This window comes from Anastrepha obliqua, chromosome 1 (assembly GCF_027943255.1).
Source record: "Anastrepha obliqua isolate idAnaObli1 chromosome 1, idAnaObli1_1.0, whole genome shotgun sequence".
NCBI lineage: Eukaryota > Metazoa > Arthropoda > Insecta > Diptera > Tephritidae > Anastrepha > Anastrepha obliqua.
In genome coordinates this window covers 32,255,108-32,278,296 of record NC_072892.1, presented here as the reverse complement: position 1 = coordinate 32,278,296, position 23,189 = coordinate 32,255,108, and the positions used below count along the sequence as shown (strand labels likewise).

Sequence of the window (23,189 nt, the reverse complement as noted above, 5' to 3'; positions counted from 1 at the left end):
CGGCTGCACGCACGAAAAAATGTGTCGTTACCTTGCTCATTGCCGTTACCTTGAATGAACTGCCAGCGAAAGCGCGGAACGAACAAAGCAAACGAACGGCAACGTTCGACATCTTGCTCTCTCCTACTTAAGTGAGCGTATATATGTATGTATTTGGGCATATGTACATATATAAATTCACGTATTTGTATTTGCATATGCCTCCCAGCAAAACCTGCGTGACCGAAACTCTAACACAATTACACTTTTTTGTATGTTACTAACACATATGCACTCGTATTTGTTTGGAAATCGACTTTTTTTTTTTATGCTCCGTCCCCTTTGGAAAAGGTGTAAGCAGTAAGCAAACTTCATTCATATATTTTTTCTCATTTTTGCATCAATAGAAAAAAAAACAAAAAAAAACGGCAAGTGGCTGTCAAAGCCATAAGTCAAAAAGATATCTCTCTTTTTGATATCAAAGTAGGCCGAGAATCAAATTGTCAACCTTTGGCAAATGTGTAAGCAGTAAGCAAATTTCATTCATATATTTTTCCTCATTTTTGAATCAGTCAAAGTAAACAAACGCCGTAGCCGAGTTGGTTGGTGCGTGACTACTATTCAGAATTCACAGAGAAAACGTCAGTTCGAATCTCGGTGAAAGCAAAATTAATAAAAACATTTTTTAATAGCGGTCGCCCATCAGCAGGCAATGGCAAAACACCGAGTGCATTTCTGCCATGAAAAAAAGCTCCTCATAAACATATCATAAAACAAAATAAAATAAATGTATAAAAAAAAATTTTTTTTTGTGATTCGAACCAAGGATTTTGGATCGGAAGCCCACATTGCTAGCCGCTGGGCTATCGCGCTGTGCTGTCGGCGCTCGCCTAAAAGTTATTTTGTTCGTCGCTACGTTTATATGAAACTGGCACTGGCAAACGAATCCATATGTATGAAAAGGATAGAAAATCACACGTACACAAATTTTTTGGCACGATTTTCCCAACGCTTTTAACAACGTGATTGTAAAGGGGCGTGGTTAGTAACAGTTTAACGGCCACGCGTGGCGGTTACGTGAAGGGAACGTGACCGCCACTCTTCTTGCTGGGCTTCTTATTGATTATTATTAATTTGATTTACTTGAAGAATTTAAAATAAAACCAAGTTTGTTAATAATACCTGTTGTTTTAATGTTATTATTATTAATTTTTTTATTATATATGAAGGAAAAAATGTATGGTAATATTTACCACATACCTTATAAGATATGTTGTATACTAATATACATATGTATATAAACATGCATATACATATACAATTTCGCGCAATTTTCAAAAAGAATAAATCTATATGTAAAGATGCATACAAATCATATGGACATATCAAATATACGAATCTATTCCGTACGCAAGCAAATGTAAGCTAATGTGCTTGAACTGCAAGCGAGAGCGCGGAACGAACGACAAAGACCACAATCGGCCCCAGCGTTCGGCAACGTTCGACATCTGGCTCTGTCCTACTTGAGTGAGCATATATATGTATGTATATGCGCATATGTAGGTATATAAATTCACATACTTGTATTTGCATATGCCTTCTTCCTGTGTGCATGGTAATGAACCATTTCTCTGTTGAGAATAAACGATGATAGGAAAAATAGGAAATGAAAGGGAGTGTTTCAAGTGTAATGTGTCTTGAGAAAGTCAAATCGATGATGATGCCTCTTAGTGTTGTTGACTTATTAACGTCTGATGCACAATCGAAATTGAAGATATCTTTCATGAATTTGATAAATGTTTCGTCATTTTTCACGTTTGTGTAAATGTAACTTGACCTATTCCATTGCAATTCCATATACCTGCTCCTCTATATCCACACAAAATATCTATCAAACAAATAAAATTAAAATTTTGTTTTGAAAATTGCAACCATTCCATCAATATTTTCTTATGACGTTGTCACGTTAAACTATCGTCAGTAAACCGACTTTACAGACAACCTCTTTTTTTAGAAAATTATTGTAATTTCTCTTTATCATGATACTACTGATATGGTTCAATTACGTATGGAATAAAATATCGGCCAAATGGCCGCCGCAGCCTCGGTGGCAAACCTTCATCCGATGGCTCAAATTTTCGATTACGCTGAGGCATAATTGAGGTTCTATCCCGTTAATGTGCCGAATTATATCATTCTTTAGCTCTTGAATTGTTGCTGTCTTATCAACGTATACCTTTTCTTTCAAAGAACCCTCAAGAAAGAAGTCCAACGGTGTCAAATCACATGATCTTGGTGGCCAATTGACATCGCCGCGATGTGAGATTATTCGGCCATCAAATTTTCCGCGCAAGAGAGCCATTGTTTCGTTAGCTGTGTGGCAAGTGGCACCGTCCTGTTGAAACCACATATCGTCCACATCCATATCTTCCAATTCGGTCAATAAAAAGTTAATTATCATCTCACGATAGCGAACCCTATTCACAGTAACTGAATGACCGGCCTCATTTTGGAAAAAATACGGCCAAATGATGCCGCCGGCCCATAAACCGCACCAAACAGTCACTCTTTGTGGGTGCATTGGTTTTTCGGCAATCACTCTTGGATTATCATTCGCCTAAATGCGGCAATTCTGCTTATTGACGAATCCACTGAGGTGAAAATGTGCCTCATCATTGAAATCACGAAGTGCGCGATTTGCATTTTGATTTGAATGCCCGATTTCATAATAAGCCTGAACAACTTTAACGCATTGCTCGATTGTGTATCTTTCCATGGTTCAAATTGAGTTAATCTAAAATTGAAAAATGTCAAATGAAATGCAGAAAAAAACTTGATGTTTAGGTGTGGTTCACATTCAACATCGGCCCTTGAAACTTAACCACCCTTTATTTATAAATCTGGTTTTTAAATGTCGATTATGCCTTTGCCTTTAATTTTAACTATAGAGCAAAACAAATTGTAAGGATGCTAGCAATTTCTATGGAAAAAATAGTAATAAAATACATTTTAAATCAAAAATATTGTTTTCTTTGAAATAATCTCTAATTTTAAAAGCAAATCTCAAAGTTAATCCTTTTATATTTGTTTTATTTTTATTCAAGACGATTCAATCTGGTATAACGGCTGATTTTCGTTCCTTTTTCTTAGGATTTGGTGATTTGAATGTTAAAGTGCCCCGCACCTTTGTTGTTATCTTGTTTTTTTTTGTTTAAATTATCATTGAAACGTTGATATCTAAACCACCAAATTGCAAAAACAAAATACATGAATTTCGGAGGAAGCAAAAGTACCGCTGATCAAGGATGATAGTTACCAGGTTTGCTCGTTAGGTATGGTGAAAAAAAGTTTTCAGGGAACTTTGGATTCTACGTCATGCGTTTTGTGTTTCACAAAATTTAGCTTTAGCTTAGTGATACACAAATCCAATGACGTCGATATATCTGTCAAATTCGCTTAGAGCTGAATAACGGTCATCTAGGTAGCATACCTACCTCTAAAAATCTTTTCACCATGATCGCTGATGTAAAAAAAGTTTAGAAAAACACATTTTGTATCTAAAATTAGAAGTTGATTACAATTAACGTAAGTAAAATTAAACGCGATCATTTTAACCACACTTACCATTCACATCTTTTGCTGCTTCGAAGCGCTTACATTTTTTTGATGGGGAATTTGCTTTCAGCTGATTGGCTGACGGAACCCATGGTGAAAAAAACTCAGAAGGTGTGGCCAATAACAGACCGTTAACCGGCCCTAAGCAAATTTGAAAGAATCAGCTGATTGGCTGACGTAACCGGATCAAAGGCAGCGGTTTGTTTACGGAAAAATTCAGATTGCGTTAGTGATAATGAAAAAAAAAATCAACACAACCAATGCTTATGCCACTGCAACGGTTTGTTTACGAATACGATGAATACAAATGCGCGAATATGCGTAATTTTATTATGCGTTATTTAAAATGAGTTTTTGTTGAATTAGAATTGATTTTTTTATCTAAATGAAGTGCGCGGTTTTAAATTGTGATAGCTTAAAAACCGCAGACAACCAATCTTTACTTTAAGGTAATCTTGGCTCGGCCATTCTTGATACAGACAATCTCAGGGCCAGTAGTAACATACTCACATTTAGTATATTTAGCTCATGCAAGTAACTCAAATATAGCAGCAAAATGGAGCGCGAATTATGCTGTTTTTTTATTTATTCCTAAATTTAATTTAAAACACACAATTTATCACAATTTGCTACCCAGTTTGGTTTTTGTTTGGTATTCAACTAACCACACTTCACACTTTTTGTTATGTATTTTGTATTCATTTCATTCGCCTCTCCCAAATGACGTGCCAGCCAAAGTTGCCCTCACAATTTTTTTTTCACCATACCTATCAAGCAAACCTTGTAAATCTATCATCCTAGCTTTGTAAATCGTAGACATGGTGGAATTTGTGAAAAGTAGTAGGTTTGAAATTTCCCAATCGCCTTTCTCCGAAACAAAAAAACTAAGATGGTGAAATTTGATACAGTTACACAAATTGCTAATACCCAAGGTGGATTTATTAAACATAAAAAAAGAGGTTGTCTGTAAAGTCGGTTTACTGACGATAGTTTAACGTGATAACGTCATAAGAAAATACTGATTGAATGGTTGCATTTTTCAAAAGAAAATTTTAATTTTATTTGTTTGATAGATATTTTGTATGGATATAGAGAATGAGTTAACATTTACATAACATAATATACTTTAACATAACGTAACATAACATAACATAACATAACACAACATAACACAACACAACATAACATAACATAACATAACATAACATAACATAACATAACATAACATAACATAACATAACATAACATAACATAACATAACATAACATAACATAACATAACATAACATAACATAACATAACATAACATAACATAACATAACATAACATAACATAACATAACATAACATAACATAACATAACACAACAAATTACCCCGTATTAAAGCACTTATCAACAGCTTTCATTTGATACCCATATTGTACATACACAACCAAAGGTTACCCGGGTCCACGTTTTGACCTATATCTCGAGCCTATTTCCAAAATAAAATATAATCCATGTTACTCGTGGATGATGTAGCTTTCGAATGGTGAAAGAATTTTTAAAATCGGTCCAGTAGTTTGGAGCCTATTCATTACAAACAAACAAAGTTTTCCTCTTTATAATATTAGTATAGACAACATATCTTATAAGGTATATGGTAAATATTACCATACATTTTTTCCTTCATATATAATAAAAAAATTAATAATTATAACATTAAAACAACAGGTATTATTAACAAACTTGGTTTTATTTTAAATTCTTCAAGTGAATCAAATTAATAATAATCAATAAGAAGGCATATGCAAATACAAATACGTGAATTTATATATGTACATATGCGCATATACATACATATATACGCTCACTTAAGTAGGAGAGAGCAAGATGTCGAACGTTGCCGTTCGTTTGCTTTGTTTGCTTTGTCGTTCGTTCCGCGCTTTCGCTTGCAGTTCATGCAATGCAATGAGCAAGGTAACGACAAATGAGCAAGGTAACACTAATGAGCAAGGTAACACTAAAGAGCAAGGTAACACTAAAGAGCAAGGTAACACTAATGAGCAAGGTAACTACATATGAGCAAGGTAACACTAAAGAGCAAGGTAACACTAATCAGCAAGGTAACGACACATTTTTTCGTGCGTGCAGCCTGTTAAATCGAATTATAAGACGTTATCACGTCAATAATAAATTCGCCTTGCTAATACCTGTCTTATAATGAAAAGTGGTAGATATTGGAAAAGGGGGTGCAGCACTTCCCAAACAAGCTGAAACCTTCATATACAGGGTCCGGCACTCGAAGTGTAACCAATTAAAAATACCATAAATTTAATTTGGAAAATAACTTTTATTCAATTCAGAGTAAAAAATGTGTGAGAATAATACAAAATTAAGAATCAATTTACTTTTGCTCGATATGACCACCTTTTGCCTTGACTATGATCTTAAGACGGTCCAGAAACGAGTCGCAAGCTGCCCGAATGCAGGTATTTTGGCCTACTCGCGGACAATGGCTTTCATCAGTGCCTCGAGATTGGTGAATCTCTTAGTTCTCCAAAAATGGTCCAAAGAGAATAATCCATTGGACTCGCATCTGCTGAATTTGAGAGTCATTGTGTGGACGCTATGAAATCCGAACGTTGTTTTTTAGCTATTCTTGGTTAACTCGAGGTTTTGTGAGACGGTGCCGAGTCCTGTTAAAACGTCCATGGTCTGCCACTGAAATGTTTGTCTGTCCACGGCTTCATAGCAACCTCCAGAATACTTTCGCGATAATATTTCGCATATATCTTGACGCCAGGCTCAATGAAAACGATTGGAGAGCGCCCATATGCAGTTACAGCGACCCAAAGCATTACTTGTGGCGGGTGCTGCCTCTTGGTGGCCAATCGATGACTCAAATTCTCGTATGAAGGGGCGGTCGAATCATTCCTATCGTTTTGGGAGTTTACGAATTGTTCAATTTGAAAAATTTACTCGCCAGAAAACAAAATTTTCAGAAATTGATCGCTTTCGGCCAAGCGAAGTAACTCCTTCGCTCTCTCAAGTCTGACTTGTTGCTGCTTTGGTGTGAGGCTATGCGCCTTTTGGATCCTGTATGGCTTGACTTTGAGATCATTTTTCAGCGTGCGGCGGATGCTACGGTCAGATATTTTCAGTTATTTTGCCATTTGATTGGTACTTCGTGGGGGATTTCGCTGAAGTCGCTTCTTCACTTTTTGAAGCATTTCACGCGACGCACACTGGGGATTTTGCGGAAAAAAGTCAAATTTGCAACATACCACCTACGCAATGTTTAATGGTATTTCTAAATTCCAGAATAGAACCAACAATAAAATCAAAAAGAATTACTAAACTCCGACTTACAGTTTTTTTTTATAGATATGTCAAAAGTATAATTTTTTTATAGTATTGAACTGACTAAGAAAAAACTTCAAAGCCCAAGGTGGTTTTTTTTCTTTTTGCTTGAGCCGACTTCCAATTTTTTATTTTTCATTTAGGGTACGATATTTTTATATATTTTTGACGGAAGAACAAAGGCTGTAAAGCATTTGATTATCTATTTATAATTAATTTTACGAAAAAAAAAAAAATCATATTCCTTCATATTCTTGGATCTGCAAGTTGAGCTACATTTACCTACGGTCAGAAACTAGTATCAACGTGTTGCTTAATAACGTCTCTTTCAGTTTTAATCAATTGCAGGTGCCACCAGGCGCCACTGATTATTTTTTGGCAATGATAATAACTAAAAGCTTTCTAGTGTGTGCATAATGATAACGAAACACTTTTAATTTTGTTTTGACATTTTGAGGGTAATTCAGAATTATGAACTTACATGTATCCTGTACGTAAATATTTGCTGGCTTATATTAATAAAAAAAAAAAAATTAAAATTTATGAATTAAAAAAAAATTTTTTTTTTAATTTTTTTAAAAAATAGTTTTTAGACATGTTCTTTTCATACACAAATATATACAACTTCGTTAGTAGTAAAAATGTAAATATTTTTTGGGATGTATACTTTTTTCCGCATCTCTGTACAAAAATCCCCAGTGTGCGACGTGGTTTGGGGGTGCATAGTTGCGCAAATGGTTTTTATTGTTGATAAATGGACAAACATCTGTATTAGAACATATTGAAGAGTAATTTGCATAGACTTGGACTGGATGCTAAAGGATTCAGAAGGCACTAACATCAAAGGCGTCATTAAAGGCAGATTTAAGTGTTGAGTGGGAGCAAATTGCAGCTAATGAAACCAAGATATTGGTGAAAAGTATGCACCGAAGAAGTATCATATAAAGCTAAAGGCGGTCCAAAAAAGTCCTGAATACTCGATTTTTCTATTATTTTTTAAATAAAATATTCTTTATATGGCTATGTACGAATAATATTTTTGCATAAAATTATGCCTTAATTTCTCTAATTTCAGAAAAGATTTTGGAAGTTTTTGTTCCTTAAATATTGAATAAATATGTTTTTTTTTTACGAATATATCCAAATTTTGTTTTTTTTTTGTGTAAATTGAGTTAAGTATCAGGCGTATCTGTTTATAAACTGTGAGTGTACGAATAAATTGTGTGACCACTGTACTATATATGTACATGCGTATAAAAACAATTTAAATTTTAATATAGATTCGCTACTATGTATTTGTATAAGTTTTATTTAAGTACAAATTATTTTCATAATCAAAATAGGTAGATTACATATCCATATATTTATAAAATTTATTCTATGTATTTATGTAAGTACTGCACAAAGTTAATTGCATGAGTTCATAGTGAAAAGCCTCCAAAGTTATGGTGGCTTTATTGCATTGCACTTTTTCTTAATGTTTAAAGGGTTTTGTTGGCTTGTTCGCATCATTTCTGAACAGCCGGGCAGTACCTATATATATATTTGTATCTACATATGTACAAACGGAGTTATACACACATACATACGTATGTAATATTTTGTATAAAATCTACAAATGCAAAATTTACAGTCACAGCAGTGTCGGTTGTAAGAAGTTAAACGTTGCTCATTTTTTCTTTGCATCCTCCCACTTCTCTTCATATGCCTATAAAACAAAAAAATAAAAAAAATAATAATAAATAACAAATAAGTAATGCATCTGAAATTAATTAAAGGAAGAGGTACTGGGTGACGTGTTAAGAGTTAACCCTTCAAAAACAGAATTAAATGGACTTGTTCAAAAGAAAAACAAAGCCCGGTGAATTCTCTTTACCAAAAATGATTACCCATCCGTCTGATCTAATCAGGACAATCCAAAGGATTGTGGCAGTGCAACTTGCACGAGGAATTATCCAGCAACAATTTCATCTGGCCGCAAGCTAAGCAAACAGCCAACGATAGAGGAAAGTGGAAATCATTGACTTTTGAACTATGCGCCTCATAATCGGCGCTTAAACAAGCAATAATAATAACATTTTTCTTTCCGAGGCCAAATATGATATTTCAGACGCTTCCAGGACAGTCGGTTCTGCGTTATCGGAATGACACGGATTTATATTCGGTAGCAGTTAAGCAATACTTCTTAAACTTCCGGGGATATTTTATGCTGTTACAACAACAATAAACACCTTCCAACATTATGTGACCTCCAACAAAGATCTCTCAACAGACTATCACTTTGGTGTAAAAGTCGAGGACTAGAGGTAAATCCGGAAAAAACGGATCTGATACTTTTTAGTAGGAAACACAAAACACCTACTCTTCAACAAATATTCCTAGGAGGGAAACCACTTAGAGTAACAGAAAAGGCGAAATATTTAGGACTTGTACTGGATAGAAAGCTAAATTGGGGGCTCACAGTCGCAGACAGAGCACGAAAAGCAATGACCGCAATGTACTCCTGCGAAAGGCTTATTGGGAAGAAATGGGGATTGGAACCCAGAATGATACATTGGCTCTACACAGCAGTGGTTAGGCCAATTCTCTACTACGGTATAGTAATATGGTGGGATGCCCTTGAGAAGGGGGTGAGCATCAAGAAACTTGACAAGGTTCAGAGACTAGCATCTGTTCTCATAACTGGCGCGATGTCAACCACACCTTCGAAAGCATTATATGCGACACTAAACCTCCTTCCGGTAGATCTGCAGGCAATATATAACGCACGCAGTGCGGCAATAAGGCTGAACACTCTAAACAAGTGGTCAAACACGGATTATGGCCACGGTAAAATCCTGACTGGCACTCTGGGGCTTCCCGAACTGGTGGACTATGCACTCCCGCCTATACTTGCCATTACATCGTTTACGACCCTCCTACCCTCAAGGGAAGAGTGGGAACGGGACGATGTGAGACAGGGCGAGTCCATCCATGTTTACACAGATGGCTCAAAGCTCGAGGGCAGGGTGGGCGGAGGTGTATATTCTGAACATCTGGGGATCTCCTTCAGTTTTCGGCTCCCCGACTACTGTAGTGTCTTTCAGGCTGAACTGATGGCAACAATAAAAGCCGCGACACTGATACAGTGTGATGCGATATCCGGAAATGATATCTACATTTTCACTGATAGCCAAGCGGCGATAAAATCCCTCACAAAACAGTCGACAACCTCCAAGGTAGCCATGAAATGCCGCACATCTCTTAACGAGATGGCTGAGTCATTTCACTTAAAGGTAACATGGGTTCCTGGCCATCGCGACATTGAGGGTAACTGTAGAGCCGATGAACTAGCAAGACTCGGCACTAAACTGTCTGACGAGCACATAGATAATGACATAGGGATACCCTTACAAACATGTAAGCTACACATCCTTGAAGAAATTGTAAAGAAAGCAAACGAAAGATGGCGAAATGAAGCAACCTGCAAAATCACCCGTCAACTTTGGCCAACTCTAAATGCTAAACGCACAGAATCTCTGCTAAGCCAAAATAAACACAGTCTTAGCACACTGATTTCAGTCATAACGGGGCACTGCCTAATAGGCAGACACGCCCAAAGGATGGGTGTGCAAACACATGACTTCTGTAGAAACGGTCTAGATGAGATAGAGGAAGAGACGACCTCGCACCATATGTGCCATTGTCCTGCTTTATCCAGACGTAGGTTTACTATTCTTGGGAGAAAATTTTTTTGATGAGCTAGAAGGCCTCAGTACTATAGAAATCAGAGATATTTTAAAATTTTTGAAAAACACACACTGGTTTAGGAGGACAAGCTCCCCACGCGGCATCACAATGGGCTATGAGCCTGAGTGTGTCCCACAGGACAACCGCTTCAACCTAACCTAACCTACAACAACAATAACTAGACTTCGGGAAAGACTAAAAGCTATTACCGTATGCTGAATACATTTTTTCTGGAGATTGGGACCGGCTCACCGTGACTCTTAGACAGATCAGATTGGAGGTACTTTTTCCAATAGGGGTTTTTTTGACAGATCACGCGTGACTACTTTCAAACTAAATACATAATATTTTTCAGTATTCATTGACATTTTAGCATGGAAAGATTTACGTTTACAAATCGTACAATTCTAGTACGAAATTCGACGCTCTGTTCATGGCGCGCTCAGGTCAACTTATGGTGTACATAACCGTTCAGCGATGAGGCTCATTTTTGGCTTAATGGCTACGTCAATAAACAAAATTGCCATATTTGGGCGGAAGAGCAACCCGAAGCTGCTCAAGAACAGCCATTACATCCATTGAAAAAAAGCCATTTGGTGCGGCCTATGGGCTGGAGGTATTATCGGCTCATATTTCTTCAAAGACGAGGCTGGCGTCAATGTAACAATGAGTGGCGAACGCTTTCGCCCCATGATAAACGACTTTTTGATGCCGAAAATTGGAGCCCGTGATCGCCACAACATTTGGTTCCAACAAGACATGATACCGAACAGAAACGGCTTGGTGACGATGGGAACATTGTTGTCCTGCATTAAAATTTACTGTAGAAGTTGGGGTCAGTTAAATACTCTGAGTCCAAGAAGGGAGCACTGTAGATCTTTCAGGTTGCAGTGGTAATCTCCTCATAATATTATCATAATAATAAGTCCATCCGTTTGACCTAACCTGTAGCATAATTCATTTATAAATATTTTACCTTTCGTGCCACCATCAGCAGATTTTCGAAAGTGCTGTTCCCAGTTTGCTTAACCATGTCGTAGAATACTTTAGTTTTACTTTCAGTTAACAATTCAAATGGTGCGCCGAATTCCACCGCACGTCCCGCATCCATGACCAACACTTTGTCCGAGTCCATAATTGTGTGTAGGCGATGTGCAATTGTGAGAACCGTGCAATTCTTGAATTTACTTCTTATTGTCAGTTGTATGAATGCATCAGTTTGTGGATCTACATTTGCCGTCGCCTCGTCTAGCACCAGAATTTTGTTTTCACGCAGGATGGCGCGTGCCAGACACACCAGCTGCCGTTGGCCAACGCTGAAATTGGTGCCACCTTCCGAGATTCTGCTCTGTAAACCACTCGGCAGGTCAGCCACAACATCCTTCAGTTCAACCTAAAAAGTACAAAAAAATATTAAACTGTTTTCTTCCTCTCAACGACGTTTCCGCTTACTTCCTCAAGCACTTCCCACAATTTCGCATCGGCGTATTCATCGAATGGATCCAAGTTGTAACGCATTGTGCCTGAGAAGAGCACTGGCTCTTGTGGAATAATAGAGATTTTGCTACGTAAGTCGTGCAAGCCCAACTGCTCAATATTTCTCATGTCTATGATAATCGAACCTTCATTGTAAGATAGCCGAAAAAGCGCATTGATGAGTGACGACTTGCCGGCACCGGTGCGCCCCACAATACCAACTTTTTCAGTGGGTTGTATTTCAACACTTAGTGATTTTAGCACACGGTCAGACTTAGGATCGGGGAAATAGCGCAAACTGAGTTGGTCAAAAATGATTTTACCCTGTTCGGGCCATGTCTTAGGTGGTTTTTTGTCAGATTTACTTTCCAGTTCTCCTTCAGGCTCAATTTCTTTATATTCCACCATACGCTCGACACTGGTCATGCAGTTCTCGAGCTCAGCAGATTGGCGCATACCCCATTGCACCATGCCTGTTAAGCCCATAGCCTGAGTGACGGCCAAGCCAACGGTGCCACCATTGTCGGGCGATAAAATAAAGAAGCTCAGTGTAATAACAGCTATGTAGAGCGCGCAGAGGCAGTCCAGCCAGTAGCCAAAGGCGCGACTTGTTACCAAAAACATGTAGTAGCCCGAACTGTGCAAGTCCTGGTAATTATCAAACTCACTTATTAGCATTTTTTGAGCGCCAAATGCACGTATCGTCGGTAGGCCGTTCAGTGAAGCACTCAAGTGGGAGTAGATTGGGGAGCGCGCTGGAAAAAATAAAACGGTTGAAGAATATATATATATATATATATGTATCTTTTTTTCTATGCAATCCATTGTAAACAACTTACTAACTGCTTCCAAACGTTTCACATCACGTGAGGTATTTAAATAAAATACACGCATCAAATAGAAAACGAGTGCCAAGACTGCTGTTGCAACCAGACTCACTGGGTTCGCAATCGATATGACGATAACAATACCAAATAAGCTCAGAAAATTCTGTATGGCATCCATCATGACCCATGGCAATATCTCATCCACTTGACCCAAATCCTTTGCGAAGCGATTCAGTATACGACCTGAGGGGTTCGTGTGGAAGAAGTACATCGCCGCGCGTGTAATGCCTCGATACATGCCATTGTGCAATTCCGTCGAGGAACGCATGGCCATGGTGAAGAAGAGCAAACTGCGAGCGAAAGAAAAAATGATGGTAGCCAAAATGATGCTAAAGAATATATAAATGTCCACATAGTCAGTGTCACTGTTCAAGCGCAAATCGGATGTATCTGTTCCATTGACAGCTGCGCTCGCAACATCGCGCCCGGCCTCTTGACTAACTAATTGTTGCTCATTTTTGTTTACCCTGTAGAAAAATAAATACGAAAATAACGTTTGAGCAAATATAAAAAAAAAAAATTCAAATTACAAACTTACCAAAGCGATACATAAAAGTCACCAGCGGATGCCAACATCTGCGCTGCTATGCAAAGAAACATAGTTATTGAGAAAAGGAGATAGCCGCCGCTGGCACCAAAATACTTTTTATATAATCCCCACCCGATTTTGCCCACCTCACGGCTCTCCTGCACTTGCAGTGACGAGTCAGCTTCCTCAAGCAAAGAGTCTGCCACTGATCCATCCAATGTGGCAGTACTGTTCTGACGTTGTATGTGCGTCTGACTTGATGCGCTCTTCATTTCAGCAGCGCTCTCGTTGTCATCCTCGTTACTCATATCGGGTGCCGTCAATAAATTGGCAAAGTCGAGGCCAGTACTGCGCATTGAATCATAGGTGCCCACAGCGCTGATCCTACCTTTATCCATGATAACAATGAGATCGGCATTCTCCAGGAACTGCAGTTGATGTGTTACCAAAATAACAATGTTTCTACGTAGAAACCCACTTACGCACTGGTCAAAGAGATGTCGGCCGACGTGTGAGTCTACCGCACTCAGCGGGTCATCCAACAAGTAAATGTCGGCTTTACGGTACACAGCGCGTGCTAAGCTAATGCGCGCCTTTTGTCCGCCCGAAAGTGAGGCGCCACGTTCGCCCACAATCGTCTTGTCACCGAAGGGCAGCAGCTCGAAATCCCGCTCCAAAGCACATTTTTTCACCACAGTGTGATAACGGATCTTGTCCATTGGTAAACCGAAAAGTATGTTTTGGCGGACAGTGCCGGTGAACAGCCAAGGCTCCTGAGAGGCATACGAGTAGGAACCGTTCACAGTAATGGAGCCTGATTCGACGGGTAGTTCGCCAATAATGGCTTGAATTAAACTGAGAGAGACGAAAGTTATAAAAAATAATACGAAAAATTGTACGAGGGCGGTTCAATAAGTACCCGTGTTTGAGGGAGGTTGGTGTTAGCATCGTGTGCTGCCATCTATCAAACGACGGCAAAACAGATTTCAGACTGATTGATAGGTTAGTTTAGATTTGACAGCTATTCGAGTAAGACGAGTTTCGTGATTTTCGCTAAGATGAAAAAAAAACAGTATCGTTCGGTAATTTGCTTTCCGTCTTTGGATGAGAAAAAATGCGCGAAAATAAAAGCAAAGTTGGATGTTGTCTATGGGGACGCTTCGTCTTCTTTTGATCACAGTTAGATATTGGTTCTACGAATTTGAACTTGGGCGAACTTTCGTTTTTGATGAGGAGCGACCAGGACGCCCGGCAGATGTGGTTGCCGAGGAAATCATTCAAAAAGTCCACAAGATGATTTTCGTTGATCTACGAACGAAAGTGCGCAAAGTAACAGAGGCCATAGGTGTGTCGACCGGGACGGTAATCAATATTTTACATGATAAGTTGGCGTTGAAAAAATTGCTCACGGTGGACAACAAGCGGATGCGGCTTTTAGCTTCGAAGCAGTGTTTGGCGCAATTTAAGCGAGATCATATGGAATTTTTGAGTCGAGTTGTCACTGTTGATGAATCCTGGATTCATCATTACACACCAGAAACTAAGCAACAATCAAAACAATGGTTTAATCTGCTCCACAGAAGGTCAAGACGGTCCCATCGGACCGGAAATTTCATGGCGACGGTTTTTTGAAAAAAAGAAGAACTATTTCTGGAAAATAGTACAGTGAGTTATTGGACTGCTTTCACAAAAAATTGAAGGAGTCACTGCCGCATTTGGCGAAAAAGAAGGTGCTTTTTCACCACCAAAACGCTTTAGCATATTCATCCGGAGTTGTCGCCACCAAACTGTATGAATTGCTGCCTCACCCTCCGTATTCACCCGATCTGGCTACCCTGCGACTTTTTCTTGTGCCCTAACATGAAGAAATGGCTCGCGGAAAAAAAATTTAGTTCAAGCGAGTAAGTCATTACCGAGACAGAGGAGTATTTTTGCGAGTTTGACAAATCCTATTTTTTGTACGGGTTAAAAAAATGGCCGGATCGTTGGGAGAAGTGTATTTTTCATAAAGGGGAGTATGTTGGAAACATTTCAAAAAATGGTGTCTTCATTTCTAACATGAGTACTTATTGCACCCTCCTCGTATGTGTGTATGCAAATTGCCTATTTAACAATTAAGGAAGTTTAAATAAATTAATTCCTTTTCGCAAGAACTGAAAAGCTAACCTAGAATCTACCTTGATTTCCCAGAACCCACTGGCCCAATAACTGCGACTAACGTTTGCGGTTGCACCTTCAAATCGAGATTGTTCAGGGTGTATTCCGGCCCCGTAGCATCCCATTTGGCCATCAAATTGTGTATCTCAATACTGGCTTCTTTGGGTGTTAACTCTTGCGTTGATTGCGTCGACTTTAGATTCCCATTCAAGTCATCTACTTGCTTGATTTGACTGTAGCCATTTTCCTTATTCGTCGGGCGACCGCCAATTTCATCATACAACAAATATTTTTTTATACGTTTTAAGGAAACGAGTGTCTCAGAGATTTGCTGGATACCATTTGGAAAGGATACAACCATTGGGTTGCGCAAAATGCTATAAAAAGCAGTGACTACGAAAGCTTTTTCTGCAGTGAGAAAATTTCCCAGAAGCACAAAGGTCACCAGACTGACAAAGACGGACACGCGCGTCATAAACATGGAGAACATTTGTATTGTGCCGGAAATATAATTCTTTTTACGTACGACGTTCATTTCTTTGCGACGCGCATATTGCACCATCTTGCCAAAGGGTTTCTCCCACGCGTACATCTTGATCACCTGTATGCCCGAGATGATTTCGTTCATCATGCGTACGCGCTCGTCAGTGCGCAGTGCCGTACGCAAACGCAGTTTCGACGTCATTCTGCCAAGATATAACTGCAGTGGCACAAAGAGTAACATGGCCATGATACCGAACAGTGACGCCACACCTATCTAAAAATAAGACCGAAATTTATTAAAAAATATTTTTATGTAAGCACTGTTACACCCACTTCTCTATACAGGAGAACAGCTACAACGGTTATCTCTATCGGACCCACCCATAAGACGTTCACGTGCATGATGGACGTATCCAGTCGTCCAACATCGTTCGATATCAGGTTCACTACCTGGCCAGTTGTGGTGTCGCCCAGGGCAGTTTTGTTCAGGCGCAACGCCTTCCGATAAATTAAGTTGCACATGGCGAGGCGCACTTTCATGCCAATGTGTTGGATGCCCAGCATATATGGATGCCTGAACAATACATTTACAGCGTTGAAGACTATCACACCCATAGCATAGAGGTATGCCTTGTACTTATCATCTTTATTGGAGGAATTCGCATAATAATTGACCAAGCCACCGAGGAACAACGGTTGTGTCGAGCTGTGAATACATTTGATATATTTTATGATTTTTTTGTTGTTGTGGTTTTAAATACTATTTTTCTCAGTTTTACCGTAGTCCGATTTCAAGTAGGAACAAAAGTCCTCCTAAAGCTGCAAAACGCAATCCAAATACCCGCATCACAACTAAAAGCAAACTGGGTTCTTTATTTTTGCGTCGCTTACTCTCGAGCTCCGCCTCCCAAGCTTTATTCAATTTATTACCGAGCGTTTCTGGAAAATAATTTTAAAATTTGTAAATATGAGTACGACTATAAGCATTCTCAAGTTCAGAAGTACGGAGGAAGTTAAAAAGTTTGTGAAATGAAGTTGGAAAAGGGCGGGAGACTTTTTATTTACTACTGCGTGACTACTAAATAGGATATTGACATCATCGGCCTTAACAACCGCGCTGTTAGTTCTGCCTTTTCCAAACTGGATAAAGAAGCAAAGCGAATGGGTTTGGACCTTTGCACGTTGGCAACGGCGAATATCGCAGGCGATGAAACGATGAGCTTTACGACGACATAGACATAGCGCAGCGTATAAAGCTCCATCGGCTACGTTGGCTCGGTCATGTCGTCCGAATGGATGCAAATGCACCGGCTCTGAAAGTATTGGATGCGGTACCAGCTGGTGGGAGTAGAGGAAGAGGAAGGCCTCCCTACGTTGGAAAGATCAGGTGGAGAAGAACTTGACTTCTCTTGGTGTGTCCAATTGGTACCGGTTAGCACGAGAAAGAAACGACTGGCGAGCTTTGTTAAACTCGGCCAAAATCGCGTAAGTGGTTATCGCGAAAATTAAGAAGAAGAAGATTACTAAATAGGGCTTTTCACACCGAGCTCGTGAAAGTCGTATACATTATTTTACCTATAGTCCAGTAAACTATTCTATCTACAGTACAGGCGGCCGCCGTAGCCAAATGTATTGGTACGTGACTACCATTCGGAATTCGGAGAACGTAAGTTCGAATCTCGGTGAAACACCAAAATGAAGAATCCTCGTAAAAAACCATCTGTTGCTCGAAGTCGTCTTAAAATTGTAGGGTGCTCCCTTTGTAGGAGCACATTAAGATCCACACCACAAACAGCAGGAGGAGCTCGGCCAACCACCCAACAAAAAAGTGTGTAAGCGCCAAGTACAGGCCGGTTCACTTGATTAGAGGCAATAATTTATATGGAAGAAAATGGTTATTAAAGCAAGCGTATTTGATCTAGTAAACCGAGGTTTTTTGATAATTCAAGTGAAGGCTGTACTCTGCTCGAAAATAAATATGTATCAAAATATTATTCCATCTAAGTGCATTTCGCAGCAGTAAAACTTCAGCAGCTGTAATACTACGCCTGATTTATTAATTCAATGGAATAGAGGCACTAACCGAATAAAAAAAAATAACAATAAATACAGAAAATTTTGTTTTTTTCTTACATTTATTGTATTGGGTATGGGAATAAGTTTCCACCCTGCTAAAAGAGGTGTCGCTGCTGATACTATTTTTTGTTCGCTTTAGTAATATACTGGTGATTTGAAGATGTACATATATGTGAGGTCTTGATCGCAGTAGTTGACATTCGTTTGAAGCGCATAGATCCTTTTTAATCTGACGTCAAAAATGTCTACGTTCGACCCGAAAAAACAGCATTTGCGGAAAGTCATGCTTCTTTATTACCTTTTAAAGAAAAGTGCAGCTGAAACGTGGCGTATATTGATCAATATTTACGGTAATCAAATACAACTTGTGTGCAGCTTCGACGTGGGTGATAAAAATCGCGAAGGGGCACCGAAAAAATTCGAAGATACTCAACTACAACAATTTTGGATGAAGACGCATGCCGAACTCATATAATCAAGGGTCTAAAGAGTTGGATGTTGACAGATCAATCGTCGGTAAACGTTTGCACGCGATGGGAATGGTTCAGAAAGCAGGTAACTGGGTGCCACATGAATTGAAGGAGAGGGATATCGAGAGACGTTTGGTGACTTGTGCGATGCTTCTTGAACGGCAGAAAAGAAAAGGTTTTATGCATCGTTTAGGCGTCGAAAAAGTTGGAACCTGCCAGGTCCATCGATAGTGAAAAAAAATATTCATGCTTTAAAGGTTATGTTGTGCATTTGGTGAGAACAGAGGGGTGTAATCTATTATGAACGCCTTAAACCTCCACTGGCGATTGTTACCGACTGCGTTTGAATCGAGCTCTCAAGGAAAAGAGGCTGGAATGGGACGGTAGACATGACAAACTGATTTTCCTGCATGAAAATATTTAGAGGGATTGAATTGGGAAATCTTGCCTCACCCGCCGTATTCCCCAGACATTGCACCTTTGGATTATCATCTGTTCCGATCAATGTAGTCAGCCTTTATTGGAGAGCGGTTCACTTCTTACGAGAGCATTGCAAATTGGCTCAATGAATGGATCAAGTCAAAAGAACTCGATTTTTCCTCCGAGGAATCCGTATGCTGCCTGAAAGATGGAGTAAAGTTGTAGCTTCCAATGACACATACTTCGCATAATATCATGCATTATTTAATTGTTTAAATAATTCGTAACTTTGGCCAAGAAAGGAAGAAAACTTATTCCCATATCCAAGCTTAATAGCTTGTTATAAATAGCTTCGTAAATACGTTGATGAATGGGTTTGTACAAATTCTCCAGATAGCCTAATGAAATTTCAGACCAGGCCGCGGATGATCTGCCCTAATGCACCCGCAAATAAACAGTAGCATGCAAGCACATATGTACGTACATACAGATGTGTGCACATACATATTTTTCTTATGTATCACTATGTTGTGCCGGTACATAGAAATTTATGTAATTATCATGTTTTTTATTTCTGTTATTCCTTGGAATCCGTTCTTCGTTGTTCTGCATAAATATGTCACACAGCAAGTAAGTTAGGCAGTCTTGTACAAACATTTGAAAATAAATAGTCGAACAAAACAGGAATCGTTTTTCTTTTAACATAACGCTACTAAAAAGGCTTAGCTAGCTCTAACAGGCCATTTTAATGATTCGAATTAAAGCATTTTTGTCTTCACCCATTCTTATAAACCCATAGATTTTCAATAATGTTCAGATCTGGGGAATGCGGTGGCCATACTAAAGTTTCAAAATTTTGGGATGTAATCCAAGTTTTGACCACACTTGAAGTGCGTACAGGTGCATTATCCTGTTGAAAGGTCCAATTAATAGGTCCAAATCTTTCACGAATTCACCTTGTTTCACGTAAAGACAAACAACGTTTGGACTTCAGCCAATCTTACTTGAAAGTCCCTCTGACGGACCATTTTCTTCCACAAAAATTATTGAAATTTTGTCCAAATAGCCCCAGTTCAAAATTGATAAAAAGAAATAAAAAACAAACACAAAAAAAAAAAAACAAAAAATATATTTATAAAAATAAAAAAATAATAAAAAAATTAATTATTTAAAAGATATATAAAGGGTGTTTTTTTTAGAGGTTAGGTTTTCAAGTTGGCACTACTTTTTTCGTAGATGGTCTTTTTGACAGCTGTCACTTGATTTATGCTCAGTTTGGTTTGCCATTTCATAATGAATAGACTTACACCTGAACAACGTTTGCAAATCGTGCAAATTTATTACGAAAATAATGGTTCGGTTCGCGCGACGCATCGAAGAAAATTTTGTTCAGCGATGAAGCTCACTTTTGGTTGAATGGGTAAGTCAATAAGCACAATTGTCGCATTTGGAGTGAACATAATCCACAAGCCATTGCTGAGACGCCGTTACATCCTCAAAAAGTCACTGTTTGGTGTGCTCTATGGGCAGAGGGAATCATTGGTCCATATTTCTTTAAAAATGAAGCCGGCCATAATGTTACAGTCAATGGAGAGCGCTATAGAGCCATGATTAATGACTTTTTCGTGCCTGAATTGGACGATGTTGATGTGGACGACCTTTGGTTCCAACAAGACGGCGCTACATGCCATACAGCCAACGCAACAATCGATTTATTGAAGGAAACTTTTGGTGAGCGCATTATCTCGCGCCGTGGACCTGTGGCGTGGCCTCCAAGATCGTGCGATATAACACCGCTGGACTATTTCTTGTGGGGCTATGTGAAGTCGCTTGTCTACGCAGATAAGCCCGAGACGATTGACGTCTTGGAAGATAATATTCAGCGCATTATTGCTGACATACGGCCCCAATTGCTGCAAAAAGTGGTCGAAAATTGGGCCTCTCGGCTGGAATTTATTCGAGCCAGCCGCGGCGGCCACTTGCCCGAAATCATTTTTAAAACATAATGGCAAACCCTTATCTTTATAATAAAGCTAAATTCTTGGCCATAACATTAAATTATATACGTTTTATTTCATCTTGAAAATCTAACCTCTAAAAAAACACCCTTTATATATATTATTTTAATTTTCTATACTTTTAAAATTACTACAAAGATATTATAATAAATAAAATAATTATTTAAAAGAAAAAAATTAATTAAAAATATTTTAAAATAAAAATATTTTTTTTTGTAGTTTTTCGGTGCGCAACTAAGATCTCGCTGTTTTTTTTAATGAAAATACAACTTTATTCTGAAAAAATGGTTACAACTGAATCATTGAAAGTATTGCCAATCGCTGGCTACTACTTTTCCCCATCTTTCTGGTAGATTTCGTATACCGTCGCGGTACAAGTGTTCATCTTTTGAGGCTATCCACGGATCAAGCCATTTTGTGAATGTAACTGCTGGTCAGCTAGACCATGTGCCATCTGTCGGAACAGGTGATAATCGGACGACGCGATATCTGGAAAATATGGTGGGTGGGGTAGGATTTCCCATTTCAGTGTTTCCAGGTAGGTTTTAACGGGTTTGGCAACGTGAGGCCAAGCGTTGTCATGCTGTAGAATCACTTTTTCATGCCTCTCCCCACCAATTGAAGTCGATACGGATCCCCAGTGATGGTTATGCTTGGTTTTAATAGTTCGTAATAAATAACACCAACTTGGTCCCACCAAATACATAGCACAACCTTCGCAGCGTGAATATTCTGCCAAGGCGACGACGTAAAAGTATGACCGGCCAATCCCCATGACTTTCTTTTCTTTGGATTGCTGTAATGAATCCATTTTTCATCACCCGTCACGACGCGATGAAGAAAACCCTTCCTTTTTTGCAGCTGGAGTAGTTGTTCACAGGCAAAAACCGACGTTCACCATCCGCTGGTTTTAACTCATAAGGAACCCAAGTCCCCTGTTTCTGAATCATTCCCAAAGCATGCAATCGCTTGGAAATGGATTGGCGGGAAACTCCTAATACTGAAGCAAGCTCCTCTTGCGTTTGACACGGATCCTCATTGAGCAATGCCTCCAATTCAGCGTCTTCGAAGGTTTTTGGTCCTCCTTCACGCGGACGGTCGTCAGCAGTAAAATCACCGTCTTTGAAGCGACGGAACCAATCTCGGCACGTAGTTTCACTTAAACCAGCCTCTCCATAAACTTTTTGTAGCTCTCGATGCGCTTCAGCTGCCGTTTTTTTTCGAATGAAAGAGGAAAATCAACACTTCCCGCAAATGACGATTGTTCGGCACAGAATCAGACATTTTCACAAAACCAAAAGTATATGATACCAAAACAAAATCACTAATGTGTCGAAGCAGCTTATTTACTATATGTCTAAGCTTGGTTTATGATATTTAGGTTATGTTAGAATCGACCAGCACACACTGCTGGCAGCGTCTATTGACAAACAGCGGGAACTTAGTTACGCACCTAAAACAAAGATTTTTTATTTTATTCTCACCTGATTTGTGTTCTTTTAGCGCTCGGTAGAGATCCTTTTGATCTAATGTTTTTTTGCGTCCCTTGAAAAACATCGGAAGAACGAAACTAAAAAAAAATATGACAAACAAATATTAATAGCGGTGTTTATGACAGCAATGTTGCAGAATTATTTTATTTAATAAAACTACAAAACTAATTTATTATCATCAAACGGAGATGTTAAATAATGATTAGATAAGGCTAATGATTGCTAATTAACCTTCTTTTGTGAAATTCTCTAATTCATTAAACAATTAGAATTAGTTCAACTAATTTTCATTAGATAATTGAAATTTTTATTCCAATGGTAAAACCAATTGCATCAATTGCTAATTCTAATTAGAATTTAATAATGATAATTAATAATTTGATATCAAATAACATTTCGCCCCGTTCATTGCAATGCCGACACAAGTGTTTTACGAGTACAAAAGCAATTTCTTCTGCTGAGTCATAGTTGCCTTTTTTTCTGAACTTCCTCAGTTACTCATACGTTATTTGATAC

General features: G+C 38.7%; 1 protein-coding gene across 4 annotated transcripts in view; it reads right to left on the bottom strand.

Annotated features, from left to right (window-relative positions):
• Nucleotides 1-8,224: 8,224 nt before the first annotated feature.
• LOC129236320 (probable multidrug resistance-associated protein lethal(2)03659) overlaps nt 8,225-23,189 on the bottom strand; it is a 29,562-nt gene continuing 14,597 nt past the window's right edge. For all 4 annotated transcript variants that reach the window (XM_054870639.1, XM_054870641.1, XM_054870640.1 and 1 more), the window contains exons 3-11: nt 22,665-22,750; nt 16,976-17,135; nt 16,530-16,902; nt 15,734-16,470; nt 13,566-14,411; nt 12,980-13,494; nt 12,117-12,895; nt 11,641-12,057; nt 8,225-8,643 (exon numbers count right to left, since the gene is read on the bottom strand). In XM_054870639.1, coding sequence (XP_054726614.1) covers nt 8,605-8,643; nt 11,641-12,057; nt 12,117-12,895; nt 12,980-13,494; nt 13,566-14,411; nt 15,734-16,470; nt 16,530-16,902; nt 16,976-17,135; nt 22,665-22,750 — 3,952 coding nt within the window. In that variant the 3' untranslated portion in view covers nt 8,225-8,604. The remainder of the gene's footprint in view (nt 8,644-11,640; nt 12,058-12,116; nt 12,896-12,979; nt 13,495-13,565; nt 14,412-15,733; nt 16,471-16,529; nt 16,903-16,975; nt 17,136-22,664; nt 22,751-23,189) is intronic.